Source organism: Otolemur garnettii, unplaced genomic scaffold, assembly GCF_000181295.1.
Source record: "Otolemur garnettii isolate 467f Iridium unplaced genomic scaffold, OtoGar3 scaffold00037, whole genome shotgun sequence".
NCBI classification, from domain to species: Eukaryota; Metazoa; Chordata; class Mammalia; order Primates; family Galagidae; genus Otolemur; species Otolemur garnettii.
This window is the reverse complement of record NW_003852432.1, coordinates 7,696,817-7,714,563: the sequence shown is the minus strand read 5'-3', so window position 1 is coordinate 7,714,563 and position 17,747 is coordinate 7,696,817. Positions and strand designations below refer to the sequence as shown.

The 17,747-nt window shown below is 37.5% G+C and overlaps 1 protein-coding gene across 2 annotated transcripts in view; it reads right to left on the bottom strand.

The window, feature by feature from the left end:
* Positions 1 to 2,834: 2,834 nt before the first annotated feature.
* Positions 2,835 to 17,747, bottom strand: part of TSPAN12 (tetraspanin 12) — an 83,532-nt gene continuing 68,619 nt past the window's right edge. For both annotated transcript variants that reach the window (XM_003789788.3, XM_023513224.1), the window contains one exon: positions 2,835 to 4,384. In XM_003789788.3, coding sequence (XP_003789836.1) covers positions 4,079 to 4,384 — 306 coding nt within the window. In that variant the 3' untranslated portion in view covers positions 2,835 to 4,078. The remainder of the gene's footprint in view (positions 4,385 to 17,747) is intronic.

Here is a 17,747-nt window from a genome sequence, read left to right as displayed (position 1 = left end):
ACACACACTGCACAAGGCAGATCAGTGAGAGGAAACAAGAGATGGAGAGAACAGAGAGCCATATATGGCTTCAGTCTAAGCATGAGATAACTTGGATTTGTAATAAGGGACTAGTAGAAGGACTAAAATTAGAGTACAAAAGCATCACTCTGAAGGAAGGAGTAATAGAATTTGGAGGCCAATTGGACCTGGCACTGATGATGAGAGGAAGGAGAATCTGCTTGTGTGTGTGAGGAATCAGCTGATCTTTGCCACAGGCCGGTGAAGATGTTCTGCCACAAAGTGGAGCGGGAAGAAGGAGAAAGCTGTGAAGCACAACATAATGCATTTTCTCAATCCCTCTGAGTCCTTCTTCATTTGTAAAATGGAGTTATTGATCCCTACAAATTGCAAAAGAGTTAAGAGCAGAGAAAATATGTGTGAAGCATCTCATACCTTGTATGTGCCTATCAAAGCCCACAATAAGTGACTGCAATTAATATATTATAATAGAAAAAAAAGACCTTTCAAGATGATATCAAAATTTTTCCCGTATGTTTCTAGGATGTGCTTGCACACAAGGGAATAAGAAGTCAGTTCATAAAACTTACAGATCTACTCATAAATCACCAGATGATAAGAGGAGGCGGGATTGGGTGGGAAGCAGCACAACAATTGGTGATATATTTAGAAAGGGGGCAGCTCCTTCTGCCCCTGGAGAGTCTGTAGGGTAGTCACTTCTGATTGTTTTTACCTCCCTTGACTTCATCTGCAGGAGTGGCAATTCAGACAAAAGGATGTTCTTGCAGCAATCTGCTTAAGATTCTCCTCATACACCATTTGGTTCTCAGCCCATTTTCTGTCAGACTCTCTAAGATGGGAAAGCAATGCATAAAAATTCTCAGGCTCGACAGCAAATTCTCCCGAGCTCCAGGCTGGAATTTCCAGCTGCCTGTAGACATCTCCATCTGCATGTCCTGCAGGCATCTCCAGCTCACTGTGTCCCACACCAAATTCATTACCCTCCCACATACCCCCTCCTCTCCAGTTGTCTATCTAGGTTAAGGCCATGGTCAATTTACCAGGCCTAGAAGCTAAAAATTGCAGATCTTTTACTTTTTGCCCCACACTCCCCAAGGTCCATCTGCTGCCAATTTTTGTAGCTTCACCCTGTTGTGATCTGTGTTATGCCCTTCGTGTTTAAGACTTCCTCTGTCTTGGTAGAGATCGTTCTCTCCCTCCAGGTGTTAGCAATCTATCTGCAGTGTGTACAAATATAGAGGGCTTCACTTATCCAGACAAAGGTCAATGCCAGGCCACACCAGGGGTTGTTAATGGGTGTAGATAATGGGTGTACTTGTCTCTCTGCACCCTCTTTTTCACTTGGGAAATCCAGTTAAATTAATGAAACATGTATCACTGCTCTTTCTGAAGAAACTTCAGTGATTCTCCATTCAACGTCCAGAACAAAGCCCCCAACACCAAATTTCAACCACTTCTTCTCCCCCTGGTGTCTTTCAAGAACTCTATGCTCTAAGCACACAGAAGTACAGGTCGTGTCTCCAGAACAATATACTCATTTTAACTTCAGAATCGTGGCCCCCAGAATGTTCTCATAAGTCAGCTAAACTCCACTCTTTCTGTATGACCCAGCGTGGCAGTCACCTCTTTGGTGTAGCTGCCTTAATTCTACTCTCCTCTGTCTCTTGCTCCTAAACAGAGCCCTATTCACTCCCGATTCCTTTGTTATTTACCTGTTGTTAACATCAGCGTCTGTAACCCAGATTTCAGAGTGCTAAGGGATAGACACCATCTCTTACTGCCATCTCAAGTCTCCAGGGCACTTTGAATTGACTGTTAACCAGTCTAAAAATAATCTTCTTAATTTTTTACTCTAAAAATGGTGATTTTTTAGCAGAGAAAGCTTTTAAAAATTCCCCAGGAAACAGTTAACAATTTTGTTTGCAACGTACCCCAAAGTGAACTCCCTCAGCTCCCCTGCACTAAATACACGTTTTAAAGTCCCTTGCAGTTTTATTATTCCAGGTGCACTGCCACCATAAGAGGCCTTTGTGGACGGCTGCTATAAATGTCATTTGTTCCCATTAAGCAAGTGTATTATATATAAGACGATTGCCTAAATTTATGTTGACTATTCTAGAGGGTAGTATATCAGGTAATATATCAAAATACCTGAAGCCTAAAAATGTAAAAATCAACTTTTATTTTATAATTTGAAGACTATTTTTATTTTACTGAGATCAACAAAATATATGCCCATTCCTTCTAGGACTGTGAAACACATAAAAAAGAGAGCAGCCGATATTTGACCATCACCCAAATAATTCAAATAAAATTCACAGCTGTCCAGTTACTTCAGTATTTTAGGTGAAATTATTGGAAGTTGGGATGTTGAGACAATTTTAATGAGAAGTTTTGGGTTATGATTGAACAAGTGATTTATTTAGTTTTCACTTAAATCTATAAAAGGTTTTGAATATGGCAGTTAATTTTAAGTATTATATTCCTTAAACCCATTTTCTTTTAAACGTTAATGACAGCTATAAAAAACTGTGATATGAAAACATTGAGAAGATAAATTAACACAAACAGGTGTATTCAAACAAGTATGCACGTTATTTATCACTTAGCCATAAAGTAGGCTTGAAAAATAAATAGGCATCTTTTTTTTACTCTTTTCCGTGAAGGTACATACTTTTATAGTTTAGTTCCAGAGTTTGGAAATCAATATAAATACTTTATTCAATCATTCTTTCTTCTATTTTTCTCCCCTTGATAATTTTTTTCAGGGTAAAGTGCTTGTAATATATTTAAAAATAGGTACAGACAAATCATTACTCTCTAGGAAACATTTATTGACATGTTTTAATTTTTTTCCATATTCTGAGAAATAAACATAATGCACAAAATACAGTAAAATGCACTTTCCCCATTTCAAATAAATATACTTTACTCTTGTAAAAAATTTAATAATATGTGTAATTAACCACAGCGTATTAGTCAGTGAAGTAAAGCAAAAATAATCTCTACCTAAATTGTCACTTACTTTAATGATTCTCACAAGCATTTTCCTGGAGAAAGAGAACATTATTCTCTGTAAATTATACTGACTTGGAAATTGTTGCTTCTTGTTTGGAGAAGGCAAAGATAAGCTCTTTTAAAAAGTGTTTAATGTCAAAAATAGTCTCGGTGTAGGAGAAAAATAGTATCAAGTCTTTACTGAATCAACTAAGTGTAAATTTTCTTGTTAATACATCCTAGAGAACAGACTATATTCTGAATAATAATGATCCTTATGTATCACACTGGTAATTTTCAAAATTAGTGGTTAAGTATTTAAATTAACAATTATGCATGTGATATAAACCCCAGACAGAATTTTAAAGCTCTATTAACAGAAAAGACTAAACATAATGCTGCTATACAGGACTAATTTATCCTTTTCATATTTGTTATTCTTAACATTATAAGAACTGAAATCTACTTAATTATACACAGACTTATATACACATAGATCCCTGATCACTTTAAGACAATGTGTTAGTTTGCTTTTGTTAGTGGTAAGGATATCCTAGTAACCAGTAAAAATCACATTTAGGTAGTCACCAATCTTGAAAGTTTTCTAGGTATAATTTATTCACCCTCAAGGATTATATCACTGAGAAGTAAAAGTCATTAGTCATGTAAGCAGTTAATTGGTACTTTACATATCAGCTGGTAGAAGTAAATCGACCTTTATTGTAGCTCCAATCCTCCATGTATGGCTCCTTTATGTAGATGCAGAAATGCTGATCAAACTGTGGTACATCAAATCTTAACTGTGTTCAGTAAAAATCCTACACAAGCTTAAAGTTGGTATTAGATCTGTCCTTAGCATTATAAAGGACACCAATTATCTAGGTGGTGACTTACATCATGAGACTTTTCCCTCTTCATTTTAAAGTGTAGAAAATTATATGCCTAGGCATTAATTGATGGCACCATTTTTATTCTGACATATTCTAGAAACAGGTAAGTCTGTGCTCAAAAATGCAGAAGTCCAATAAAACAAGTTTTCAGTTTCATTCAGTGACCTTTTTTATAACTCCTCCATCTCAAAGTGTGTATTGAAGCTGTTTGCCATGGATGTATGTTCAAAAATCCTTGACAGGCTTGGCTTCAACAGTTCTACTGAGTGACATGGCAGGTGCTGAGAGTTGTCATTTTTCAGGGACATCATTGGGTCTGTCCCAGGCTCCCTTCTATCATAATACAGAGCCCAGAGCAGTGTGATTGTGAGAATCATGGCCAGGATCTGTGTCACTCCAATGGAGATCCCCAGAAATCTCAGCACCTGTAGCTGTTTGGTTCCTCTCAAAAAGGAATACATTTTCTTCCCACAACCCTGTAAAAGAAATAACATGGTCAATGTTACCTTGATAAATTGTAGAGAGTAAAGATAGTTCATGAAAAAAAAAAAAAATCTGTACCAGTTAATAGAACCAAACATTTTCAGTCATAAAGTTTAAGACAGTGACTCTCAACAGGAAAGCTGATGGGAAGATGGAGGAGAGAGGGAGGTGGGTACTAATGTAAGACCCACTGGTATAAACAGTAAATATGTTATTTAGGCTTTGTGGGCCATGTGATCTCTATGCAAATACCTATCCCTATCAGTGTAATACAAAAGCTGCCAAGGACAGTATTTCAATGAATAGATGTGGCTGTGTTCCAATAAAATTTAATGCATAAAAAGAGGCAGTAGGCCAGATTTGACCCATAGGCCATCATGGGCTGATCTCTAATTTAAACTGACTCCAAAATTTCAAAAATAATGTTTTATTATCATTATGTTCAATGTTGACTTATAGCTTATTTGGTCAGAGACTTTTCTCCAAGGATCAGGAATAGTTTCCCAGTTTGCCTCAGAAATACAGTTTGAGTGGAAATCGACCTATAGTCTTCCCTATCACCCTCAACAAGCACCTTTGTTCACCTCCTATACCAGAAATACACATGGTGAAATTATCATCATGACCCAGCTTCTAGTTCTACCACATAAGCATCTGAAAGGTGTCTTTTACCTCCCGTGCCCTACAGGTTATAAATACCTGACTTTAAGAAAGATCAGCAAGGTTTTTGTTTGTTTGTGTTAAGTTTTAAGTACAAGTTTAAGGAGTGTTTATGTTAGACACAGAAGGGAATTCTGAAAAAAAGAGGACAGAAAAAAGTAGAAGGAAACGCCATGACAAAGAAAAATGGGGGAGGAGACCAAAAAAAATGGAGTTAGAATGTGACTAACAATAAGTATAAATCACTCTGTCAGGTGACCAAAGCTAAGGCTACCTGCCTTGTCTAGTAAATGACAGCAACAGCATGATAATATGCTCTTTCAAAGGGAATCTGATTCCAAATTAAAGTGAAAATCTAGGAAAGCATTTATAACTTAAAAAAATTTCAAGTTCTTACAAATGAATCTTTCTGAACGCAGAGTATGAATGTCTTAATGACTAAGAGAATGACATGAAGGTTATGTTAAACAGTTTGATGAGAGTATTTCAAAATGTATATGAAAACAGCACACTGTACCCCATGATTGCATTAATGTACATAGTTATGCTATAAGAAATTAAAAAAAAAAAAAACACACATTTGAAAAAATGCTCATTGTCCCTGATAGTCAGAGAAATGCAAATCAAAACTACCCTGAGATATCACCTAACCCCAGTGAGAATGGCCCACGTCACAAAGTTTCAAAGCTGCAGATGCTGACATGGATGTGGAGAGAAGGGGACACTTTAACACTGTTGGTGGGACCACAAACTAATGTTTTTGGAAGGAAGTATGGAGAATCTACCAAAAAATCAAATTAGACCTACTGTTTGATCCTGCAATCCCACTACCAGGCATCCAACCAGAAGAAAAAAAATCCTTTCATCATAAGGACATTTGCCCTAGACTATTTATTGCAGCTTGATTTACAATCACCAAAAGTGGAAATAGCCTAAATGCCCACCAACCTAGGAATGGATTAATAAGGTGCAGTATATGTATACCATGAAATACTATTCAGCCATTAAAAAAAATGGAGACTTTACATCTTTTGTATTAACCTGGATAGAGCTGGAATACACTCTTTTTAGTAAACCATCTCAAAAATGGAAAAGCAAGACTCCAATGTACTCAGTAGTAATATGAAGGCAATAGATGATCTAATGCAAGGTGGGGGGTAGGGGAATGAGGGAGCAAGTAAAGGGGAGGAGGAGGGGAGATGGGGGATCATGGTGTACGGCACGCCTCTTGGGGGTGGGACACAATTACAAGAGGGACTTTACCTAACAAACTCAATCAGTGTAACCTAATTCTTTGCACCCTCAATGAATCTCAAACAATTAAAAAAAAAATCAAGAGCTTTGATGATTTTGAGATTTTGTTCTACTTAGAAGCTAACAAATTAGCCTGCCTCTCCTTCATGGATGCTGGCAGAAGACAGAGACAAAGGACATTTTTCATAGAATGACAATTGTCAGAGTATGTCCTTGAGATTTGAGGGCAGTGTGAAGAAGGGCAGATCACACCTGCACACATAGTCGGTTGGATTACGGGAGGTGACCTCATGTTCAGGAAGCCCTAATCTTTTCTAACGGGCAGAAGGATACCTGCCCTGCCCTGGAGAGAAGCACTGTCTTTATTATACTGGACAGTAAACAAACCTGCCGTTCTCTATGAGTAGAGATATCATCTCTATCTTCAAGAATATTTTCAATATATACATCCTTGAAAAGATATTCCAGAACAAAAGCCAGTATCTCTGCTCACAAAACATGCAGAAATATGAGCTATCCCAGAAAAAATCCCTCCAACAACTCTGATGTCCAAAAGTTTTATTCTGAGTTTCAGGTAAAAGTGATCCAGCATTTGTCCTATATAAGCAGCTACTTAAATAGAAAGAAATTCACAATTATTTACATAATTATAATTTGTAATAATCTAACACTTAATTATAATAATTATGATTTATAATAATTATTTAAGTAACTACTTCCTTGTTTTCTTCTTCAGATTCCACAACTAAGTGAAGGAAAACAAGACTATTGGATCAGTTCTTAAGCTGTGCATTAGTTTGGAGATGGGCAATGCATAGTAGATTTCCAAAGACACTGACCAATAATGGCAATAAGGCATTACTCTCAAGAAATAAACTATCATGTAAAACTAGTTAGATATATTTCAATAACTGTCTTTTTCTAGTATTCCATGTAGTGCAAATTAACAATAAAAGATTAGCAGAGGTTCATCAGTTTCACCAGAAGTAAAATTAAGATGTTTATGATTTAATAATACTTCATATGACCTTTAAAACTAATTTCTCTGGCCATTCTACCTATTTGATACATACTGAAGGAATCTGCACATACAGAGACATATAGACACATTTTGTGGGAAACCAAAATAGATTCTGCAATGACAACCCTCCAAATTCAAGTACTTTTTGAAGAGTTCCAGTAAAATGTTGTATCAGAGCCTATTCACTCTTGCATGTCTATGTAACTTTAACAAGTATCTTTATATGTCCCAGTATAATATATCGTAAAGATCATGAACCGCAGAACCAGGAGTCTGAATTCATATCTCTGCTCTGCTACTTCTGTGTGTGGGCAAGTTATTTAATTTCTCTGTGCTTCAGTTTTCTCCTCTGAAAAAATATAGATAATAAAAATATCTACCTATTTGAGATGCTGGGAGGATGAAATGCACAAAGGTATTTCAACACTTAGAATGGTGCTTAGTACATAGAGTAAGGGGTATTCTGTGTCAGCTCACAGATTGAAAAGTAGAAATCTCACAAATAGATGGGAAATCTATGACCAGCAAACATTAATGGAGAAGTATGATGTGCAACACTTTGTAGGTATGAACTAAATATCAAAAGCTCAGCAGTGTGTCAGGAGGGAGGACGGGTACAATAGCTGTTGGTAGCCATTACTGTTTTCTAGGACAAAGAAATACCTTTCCAAAATGATTATTTGCCACTGAGGTATTAGATTATACTAGTCTCCTGATAAGAAGAGAAGTAGGCTACATACTTTGGAAAATGTCACCTCAAAAATCATTACATTATAAAGGTTTTGGCTTTAGACATCTGGAAAATTAATTTACATGGACACTTCATTAACATCATTGTCAAATAATGTGGCACTATATCCTCACATCTGTCTTTCAAGAAATTGATATAAAATGGCCTTGAATCATGTTTAGCTAGTTCCTTACCAAGATTCTCAGAAATCTCTGTGCATTCGTTAACCAACCACTAGGATAACTGAGCCCAGACTTCAGTGGCCACACATGACACAAAATACAGACTTTCCACAATTCATTTAGAAAAGTCATCAAACCAACAAATAAGAACAACAAACTGTGGAGAGGTGGAAGATTTTCATAGTTGTTGCATTATATTTAAAATGACCCATTCTCTACCAAAAGAAAAAATATTGCAAGCCATGCAAAGAAACAAAGTCTGGCTCCTGCACAGGGAAAAAAAGCAATCAATGAAATTGATTCTAATCTATTGGAGGAACTTCTAATGGAGGAACTCGTGGTCTCACTAGACTGTCCTTCCCACACTAGAACACTAACAGACAACACGCACTCCTTTGTTGGAACCTGCCTTCTTAACAAGAACGTGTTGGTTCTAGTTCTGCTCTCAGCCCTTCCCTTTTCCATAAAGTAGGGAGTCATATCTGAGGAATCACCACTTGACATTCAGCCATTCTCTCTTGCCTAAGTTTTCCAAATACATACACTTCTTCATCCCAATCATACTTTTCTAGATTGTGCTGATTTTGTTAATGATTCTTTGAAAATGATGTTGATTTTTACTTGATAAAAACAGAAAATGCAATAAAATGTTAAGACAATCAAGGCTATTCTAAATAGGTTTGGATCCCAGTGACAAGACAGCTTTTGGGGTCCCCAGAAGGGTGGGCTTGGGATTGCATTAGTGTGCAATGCAATAGTTGAGGAGCACCTTCCTTCCAGGCTCCATGACCCTGAAGATCACCTCCATGCTGAGATGGGCAAGTGAACTTTATTCAAAGCAAAGGTCCCAGTTAGACTAAGTGATTTTTATAGTAAAATCTCAGTCTTACCACTTCATTTACCTTTAAAAGTATATAAATAATCCTTCAAGCAAGATAATTCTAGTCTTTAAGTTTGTTGTCAGAATTCACTAAATTAAACCTTATGCTTCTCTACCAATAAAATGAGTTTCTTTTACTCATGTGTGTAAAAATAAATGAAAAACATTATTTATTTTTAACACTCTACAGATTATTTAAAATAAATGAAAGCAACTAACATCTATATACTTGAATTCACATCCAGCCCACCAAATGTGCCCACAGGCAGTATATAAACCCATATCCTTGGATATAATTCTCCACTGAGGTACATTTTAACTGTATGTACTAAAAAAACCATAAGAAACTGCTAAAATTTGTGAAAAATTATATTGACGATATTTCCCTTGATAGCTTAGAGTAATAGATATGAAATCCTAATCTTGAAAAGATACATTGGTTCATCCTATAAGGGTACATGTGAATCTCTCTAAATGTAGAATATAAATGTCTTAACATAATAACTAAGAAAAATACATGAAGACTATGTTAACCAGTTTTGAAAGTATTTCAAATTGTATACAGAAACAGTACACTGTATCCCATGATAGTATTAATGTACACTGCTATGATTTAATAAAAAAAATTTAAAGAAAATAAAAAGAATTTTGCTCCCAATTAAAAATCAGAACATTTGTTCTCCTCACATTAGAATGACACAGATGACTGGGCCTCCTCTTCACCTGGGCTGTCAGAAAGCTGAGAGAAACAGGAAACTCATAGCAACTGTATTTGCCTTCATATAAGTCTGCTTACTCTTTCCCTCAACCCTGACTTTCCAATTCTATTTATATTTTATTATTAACTCATTATATCTGTTTTGTTGTATACGATATTAAATTTGTTAATAAGTTTAATTTGAAAAATACATAGTATAAATATATAAATAAAAGCACGGATTTCTCTATAGTACTCACAATTTAACACTGATGAATCAAAAGGCATTGTGGATACTGATAGCACACAGGTATCATCACTAAATGAATAGTGAATCATTTACACAAGTCCTTGAAGGTGAAGTCTAGCTTTCCAAATGACTATGTCTGTTCTTGTGAATACAGTATTTTTCCAGATTTCTCTGTATAATAATTGTTCTCCCTTATTCTCTTAACTTCTTCATAGAAATGCCTCCCTGGTTTACTGTCTACTTGGCATGATTCTTATTGGAGTAATTCGACCTGAACGTAACCCTGAGTGTATTTTGAGTCAGTTAAGTAATTAAGCCTAAGGTCTAAATTTTTGAGTATAAACTTGGACACTTTTGTGGACAAAAAGACACTAAGTGTAGAGAAAAATATATGGATGTGTTCGTATGCAGTTTATTTACAGATATTTAGTTGTATACACAAACACGTCTGAAGAGTGAATAAAAAAAAGAAACAGAAATGTTAGAATGCAAAACTACTTTCCATTTCACAGAGCATATTTTACTGAGAATAGGAAATAATAGAATTGTACTTATTTGCTTTTCTCAAAATAAAATACTCTGAGTTGACTTTATAGGAATATTTTCTTCCTAAATAAAGCTATGTCAGCCCTATGTTAATAACCTCAGGTAATTCAAAGGTATGAATAAGACATGTTGGCTAACCTGCTTTACTGGCTGCAAGATTAAAATCCTAGTCAACTATTAACTGTAAATAATAACACTGCCTTTATCAGAGAAAAAAAAATCACCAATTCCTATGTTCCCTGGAATCTCTTTGAAGGCATGTCAGGATGCCTCATTTCACTTGAGGAAATTATACACTTGAAATTATTCTCTGATCTATCTCCAAAATGAGTTTCTAAAATTGGAAGAACACCCAGGGCTTTTCAGTACTCGGTATTCAGAGGCCACATCAAAAAGTCAGGTAGCTTCTTAATACACTTAAGAAGTTAAAGTATAAGTAAAATCTAGGTGCCGATACATATCAGTATTAACATTTTTGTAAATAAACATGAGTGTCAAGATTGAAATAACTGTGTTAATTATCAGACACAAGTATATAATCTTCAACCCTCTTATAGAATTGAAGAAATGAATGCTAGTTCTTGACCTCATAAAGATTGGATCAAAAGTTCTCCACTTAAAATCTTAAGCTGTATAGGCAGACAAATGCTTCCTTATTAAAAAGAAGTTAAATACCAAGCAACAAAATTCCTGCAGAACTCTGTTCTCTTATGAACAGAAAGGTAATGAAACCCATGCATAGCAAAAGAAGAAGAAAAATTCACCTTATTATTTTTTAATATATGTCAGGTCCTCATATCTTATTTAATGCTCACAATATTTCCCTTAGATAGGCAGAATAATCAAAATTCAAAAACTGTATTTACTAAACATTTTTCATTTTACCAAAAAAATGTAGTCATACAGAGATTAGAGTCAGAAAACCCAGAAGGCTACACATTGACTAGTGAAGCCAGTTCTAGCAGCAGGAGGCATCCCTTGCCTGACTGAGTTTATTCACAAACCCCACATGCAAACATTATTTCTCATCCAGGTTTTTGTGACGCACCCTAAATGCTCATTTGTAAGAAGCTGGAGGGTGTTAAAAGATGCAAAGTGAGAAACTAGACTCACTCCCAAAAACCCTTGCCTTAAAAATCTTCAGCTGGCACAAAGACAGATAATGCATACGTTCCTGCCATCACAAGCAAAACTGGGGCGGGGGTGGGGTGGAGGAGGATTTAATGAGTTAAAAATCAAATCACAGATCAGTCCATTTCCGTCTACTTCAATAAATGCCTTAATAAATTACTGTTATCATTGTTATTATGAGCTACCACTAAGCAATGAAGATTCATGTTTATTATGTGCCAAGTGGTGTGCTAAGGGTTTCTCACGCAGTATCTCAATCTATCTTTGCAAGGTTACAGTGAGGTAGGCACTATTAATATCTTATTTAAGATAAGGTTTAAGAAGGAAAGGGGGTTTGAAGAGGAAAAACCTATAGTCAGCTTTCTCCTTACTTGAACTGACAGCCATTACTGATAGTATTACATGCTACCAGAATATGAGGGCTCTAACTATGTTAATTCACTTAACACTCCAAGAAATCCTATGAGATGGGGTATTCTAGTTAGCCCTGTCTTGCAGGAGAGAAAACTGAAGCACAGGGAGGTTAAAAACTTGCCCAAGTTCACACAGCTAGTAAGGAGCAGATCAGAGATTTAACCCAAAGAGTCAGGCTTCAAAGCCTAGTCTGAACCTATGAACTGTGCTCCCTCACCAAGGAAAACTCATTCCTAAAATCCTCTCCTTCCTTGACTTGCAGGACACTGCCTTCCATTTCTTCTCTGCCTGTAAGAGATAGGCATAGATGTCTACTCCTCCGCCCTTCCGTGGTGGCATTCCCCAGAGTGCTGCTGCATATATTATGTCGTTTCATCGTGTGGTTGCACTTCTTGCCAGGCCTCTAATGCCTCCTGGACACTGGTAATACCTGTATGAACAATTAGTTCATCCCACTCCAATGGTCTATTCTCTACTTCTTCCGTGGCAATTCATGGTGTATGTGGGAATGCAGCTTCCTAGCCAGATCACATTTCCCAGCTTCCCTTGCAGCTAAGAAGAGCCATATGAATCCTTCCAGTGGAGTCTGAGGAGAAGTGATGAGTATAGATCTTCATGCATTGGGTGTTCCCCTTAATGCTCCCTTGTCTACTCCCCATGACTGGAACTTGAGAAAACAGGACCAACTTTGGAAGACAGATACTAACAAAGGCAAAGTTATCTCACCACTCTTTTCCCTGGATGAGCCTGTTCAACAGAGCCACCTGGCAGTCTATACTAACAGACTGGTCTGTGAAAGAGAAAGAAACTCCCATCTTACTCAAGCCATTATATTTTGAGTTAGCCCAGTTTTTAATAAGTGCATACAAAATCCATTGATTCAGCTGAGTTTTGTTTCCTGAGCTACATATCACCTATTGTGTTTATCAAAATGAAGTACCTAAAAAGAACCTTAAATTCCATATTGCCAACATGGAATTGATCAAATCCAACCTCTCCCCCCAATAAATGGCTTCTCCATCTACTCAGTGTCCAGATCCAAGTCAAACATGCTTGCAACTTCCCCGTCACTCACTCCTGCCAGCTAATTCATCCCCCTGTCCTGTCCATTCTGCCTCTTAAATATCTTCCACGTCCATTCCCTCCTCTCCATCCTTAATGCTACAACTGGGGTTCTACATAAATTGCCTGGTCAGTCTCTTAGCTGATTTCCCAGCCTCAACACTCAGTCTTCACCACAATCCCTCACTTTAGCAAACTCTCAACAATGCCAATTCCATGACGTTTAAGCACAAATCTAAAACTGGTACTTTCTAATGTACTTTTTCAGGTCAAATATTATAATGGCTTTCACAACCCCTGCATTTTAAGAAAAAAATTGCAAGTCTCTACTAATAAAGTCCATGAGTGAAAGTCATTTGATTGAAAAGGAAAAGAAAACAGGAAACTTGCAATTGAACTATGTGCAGAAACAAAGTGAAAGGAAGGAAGAATGCATTTGTATACCTGAGGCAAAACCAGCAAAATAGCTCAAAGTCTGATTAGATCAAGCAAAGCCTGAATATAAAAAGGGATCTTCTCCCCTACCAAGCCCAAACGGATCCTGCAGAGCTCAGAATGACAAAACAGATATCACCCCAGGTCAGAGTCAACCTGATCTGCCAGCAGTCTCGAGGAGATAATGAAGTCAGCAGAGAGGCAGGAGGGAGCGCCTTTGATTTTGTATAAAAGAACCCTGAGAATGGAAATTCTTGGGGATATTCCATCTAAATAACCACTGAGCCAGAAAGCTGAAAGCTGCCTACCGTTTACTATCTGGGCAGTAGTAGCCTTTATCTAGATCTGAGAATAAAAGTTCATTATTAATAAATCAGAATCCTGCAGCTATTTTGTCCTAAGCCTTTTTTTCATGATAATGCCCCAAATTTGTGAACGTGTTTCCACTTTTACTCAGCAACTACTCACAGACTTCAAATATCTATGTGCTAGTAGGACAGACGGGGCTCTTCACAACCCAGCCACTGTTGTCCTGGGCATCCTCTAACTGTGGCTCTCCTCAGACCCTGTGCTCCTGCTGTGCTCTCTTGCCTCCCGCTCTAACTCTGCACCATTGCTTCTTGCCTGGGAATGCCTTTTCTAATACCATGCCACCCAAATATCTGCACCTGGCTAACACCTACTTATTCTTTTAGATTGGAACGTCAGTGGGTTACTAACTGCCCCATGCTCCCATTGTACATCTTGGTTATGAAAACAATGGCAATTAAGAATTGCCTTCTGTATGTCAGGCTGCTTTTTGCATGCCACTTCAAGATGATCTTACTCCAACTCTTATTCTGGCCACTAATGTGGGGAATCTGTTTTAGGCAGATTTATTTGACCAACTTCTACATTGGTATAACTGGCCAGTATCTGGCTGGAGATCTAAGCTATTACGTTTAGTTCCCTGCCTGGAACTTTTTCTTTCTTTCTCTTTTTTTTTTTTTTTGGAGACCAAATTTCACTGTCACCCTCAGTAGAGTGTCATGGCATCACAGCACATAGCTCACAGCAACCTCAAACACTTGGGCTCAAATGATTCTCTTGCCTCAAACTCCTGAGCTGCTAGGACTATAGGCACCCACCAAAAAGCTCAGCTATCATTTTTTAGAGACAGGGTCTCACTCTTGCTCAGGTTGGTCTCTAACTCCTGAGCTCAAGACATCCACCCACCTTGGCCTCTCAGAGTGCTAGGATTACAGCTGTTACCCACTGTGCTCAGCCCCTTGGAACTTTTTCTTTTAATACTTGCCTGTACTTTTGTTTTGTTTTAGGGCACAGTTCATTGGGAGAAAAATAATTGTCTTTTGCTCTACCTATGACTAGGTAGAGCTTGCCAGCAGGCCAAATTCTCTTCCCACCATGGCCTTTTATACCCACAATACATTGCCACGTCTCTACTTCTGGCTCAGAAGTACCAAAAAATATTTATGATAACTGGATTTGTGTGTGAAAAATTATAAAATAAAAGTTGTTTCTATTATGCAAAACAAACAGACATATAGTACTGGCTCAACTTTCTAATAGTACAAAGATGTTATTATTTTATTTTTATTAAATCACAGCTGTGTACATTAACGTAATCATGGGATACAATGTGATGGTTTTATATACAATTTGAAATATTTTCATCAAACTGGTTAACATAACCTTCAACGCATTTTCTTACTTATTAAGACATTTATATTCTATACCTTATAAATTTCACATGTACCCTTGTAAGATGCACCGTAGGTGTCTAACCAATTAGTCTCCCTCCACCCATCCTCTTCCCTTCCCTCCCCTCCCTTTCCTCTTTCTCCTTCTTCTTGGGCTACAGTTGGGTTATAGCTTTCATATGAAAGCATGAAAATTGGTTTCATGGTAGGGCTGAGTACATTGGATACTTTTTCTTCCATTCTTGAGATACTTTGCTACAAAGAATATGTTCCAGCTCCATTCATGTAAACATGAAAGAGGTAAAGTCTCCATCTTTCTTTAAGGCTGCATAATATTCCATGGTGAACATATACAACAATTTATTAATCCATTCATAGGTTGATGGGCACTTGGGCTTCTTCCATGACTTAGCAATTATGAATTGGGCTGCAATAAATATTCTGGTACAAATATCTTTGTTATAATGTGATTTTTGCTCTTCTGGATATATACCTAGTAGAGGAATTGTAAGATCGAATGGCAGATCTATTTTTAGATCTCTAAGTGTTCTCCAAACATCTTTCCAAAAGGAATGTATTAATTTGCATTCCCACCAGCAGTGTAGAAGTGCTCCCTTTCTCCACATCCACACCAACATCTCTGGTTTGGGGACTTTGTGATGTAGGCTAATCTTACTGGAGTTAGATGATATCTCAAAGTAGTTTTGATTTGCATTTCTCTGATGATTAAGCATGATGAGCATTTTTTCATACGTCTGTAGGCCGTGCGCTTGTCTTCAGAGAAGTTTCTCTTCAAGTCGCTTGCCTAGCCTGAGATGGAATCACTTGTTCTTTTCTTGCTAATACATTTGAGTTCTCTGTGGATTCTGGTTATTAAACTTTTGTCAGAGACATAACCTGCAAATATCTTCTCCCCTTCTGAGGGCTGTCTGCTTGCTTTACTTACTGTTAAAAGATGAGGAGTGCTAACAAAAAGAGTTGAAAACTGAGATGTTGCCAGGTGGGGGGTAGTATACTGATTATAAAACAAATACTATTTGCCAAGGACAGCAGGGTAGAAAGGAGATGGGTGAGGACAGTACCTCCAACCTGGATAAGGAATGGGAGTGTGAATTCATGACTTTTAGCTCACACATCATATAACACTCAACTGAGAGAATAAAACCCATGAACAGCCCATCCCACATGCTTCACCACTGGCATTGCTCTCCATGACCAAACTCTACTCAGTCACCACTGAGCTTTTTTTGAATTAGATATTGATTTTTAGACTATAATGTTTGTCTCTGCCTAGTCCAGATTTTTGAAGAATCATACTAAACTGGTTTAGCTAGAATTCCCCATTCTTCATATCTAATCACTCTTAATATTTAATCGGCTTCCTTGGTCTCCACCATCCCCCAAACAACGTCTGATCACCTTTGCATGCCTTTAGCAAGATCCCTGTTAGGTTAGATTAGCCACACACACACCCACACAACCGCCAATGTTTCCTCTTAGTAATTTTCTATCTACTGACTCCCCACACCCCACCCTGCTCCGTGGTTACAAATTCCCACTTGTCTGTGCTGTATTTGGAGTTGAGCTCAATTGGTCAATCTGTTTCCCCCACTGTAAGACTCCCTTGTGGTGGTCTTCAGCCAACCCGATTGCCCCCGGAATAAAGTCTTCCTTATTGCCTTTAACATGTGTCACTGAATAATTTTTTGCTTTAACACCATGAGCTGCGCCCACCTTTAAGCTGGAGGAGCACCTCCACCAGTCTATGTCCCTTCTGGGAATACCGGGAACAGATTCGGTTTCTTTGTCCTGCAAGCCAAGACTCAGAGAGAAAGGTCACTTCCTTTATCTTTCACACCCCCTTTCCTCCCCAGTCTCCTTTATAGGTACATGTTTCCTGTTGTTGGGAAAAGAAATAAGCACCCATCTGAAGAGGAGCAAGTGATGCATTTCTCCCAAAGGAAATTTATATTAAGAGTAGTTAAAATTCAAACCCAACACATGGACCCTAGTCTAAGGTCTAAAGCAGTGGTTTCCAACCCTTTTGGCACCAAGAGCTAGTTTTATGGAATTCATTTTTTCCCATGGACAGGGAGGTGGGGTGGTTTAAGGATGATTCAAGTGTATTATAATTATTGTACACTTTATTTTTATTATCATTACATTATAACATATAATGAAATAATTATATAACTCACCATAATGCAGAATCAGTGGGAGGCTTAAACCTGTTTTCCTGCAACTAGATGGCCTGAGCAATAGCATCACCACCTCAGCTCCACTTCAGATCATCAGTTTTAGATTCTCATAAGGAGCACACAACCTAGACCCCTTGTGTGTGTAGTTTACAGTAGGGTTCACGACCTAGACCCCTTGCGTGTGTAGTTTACAGTA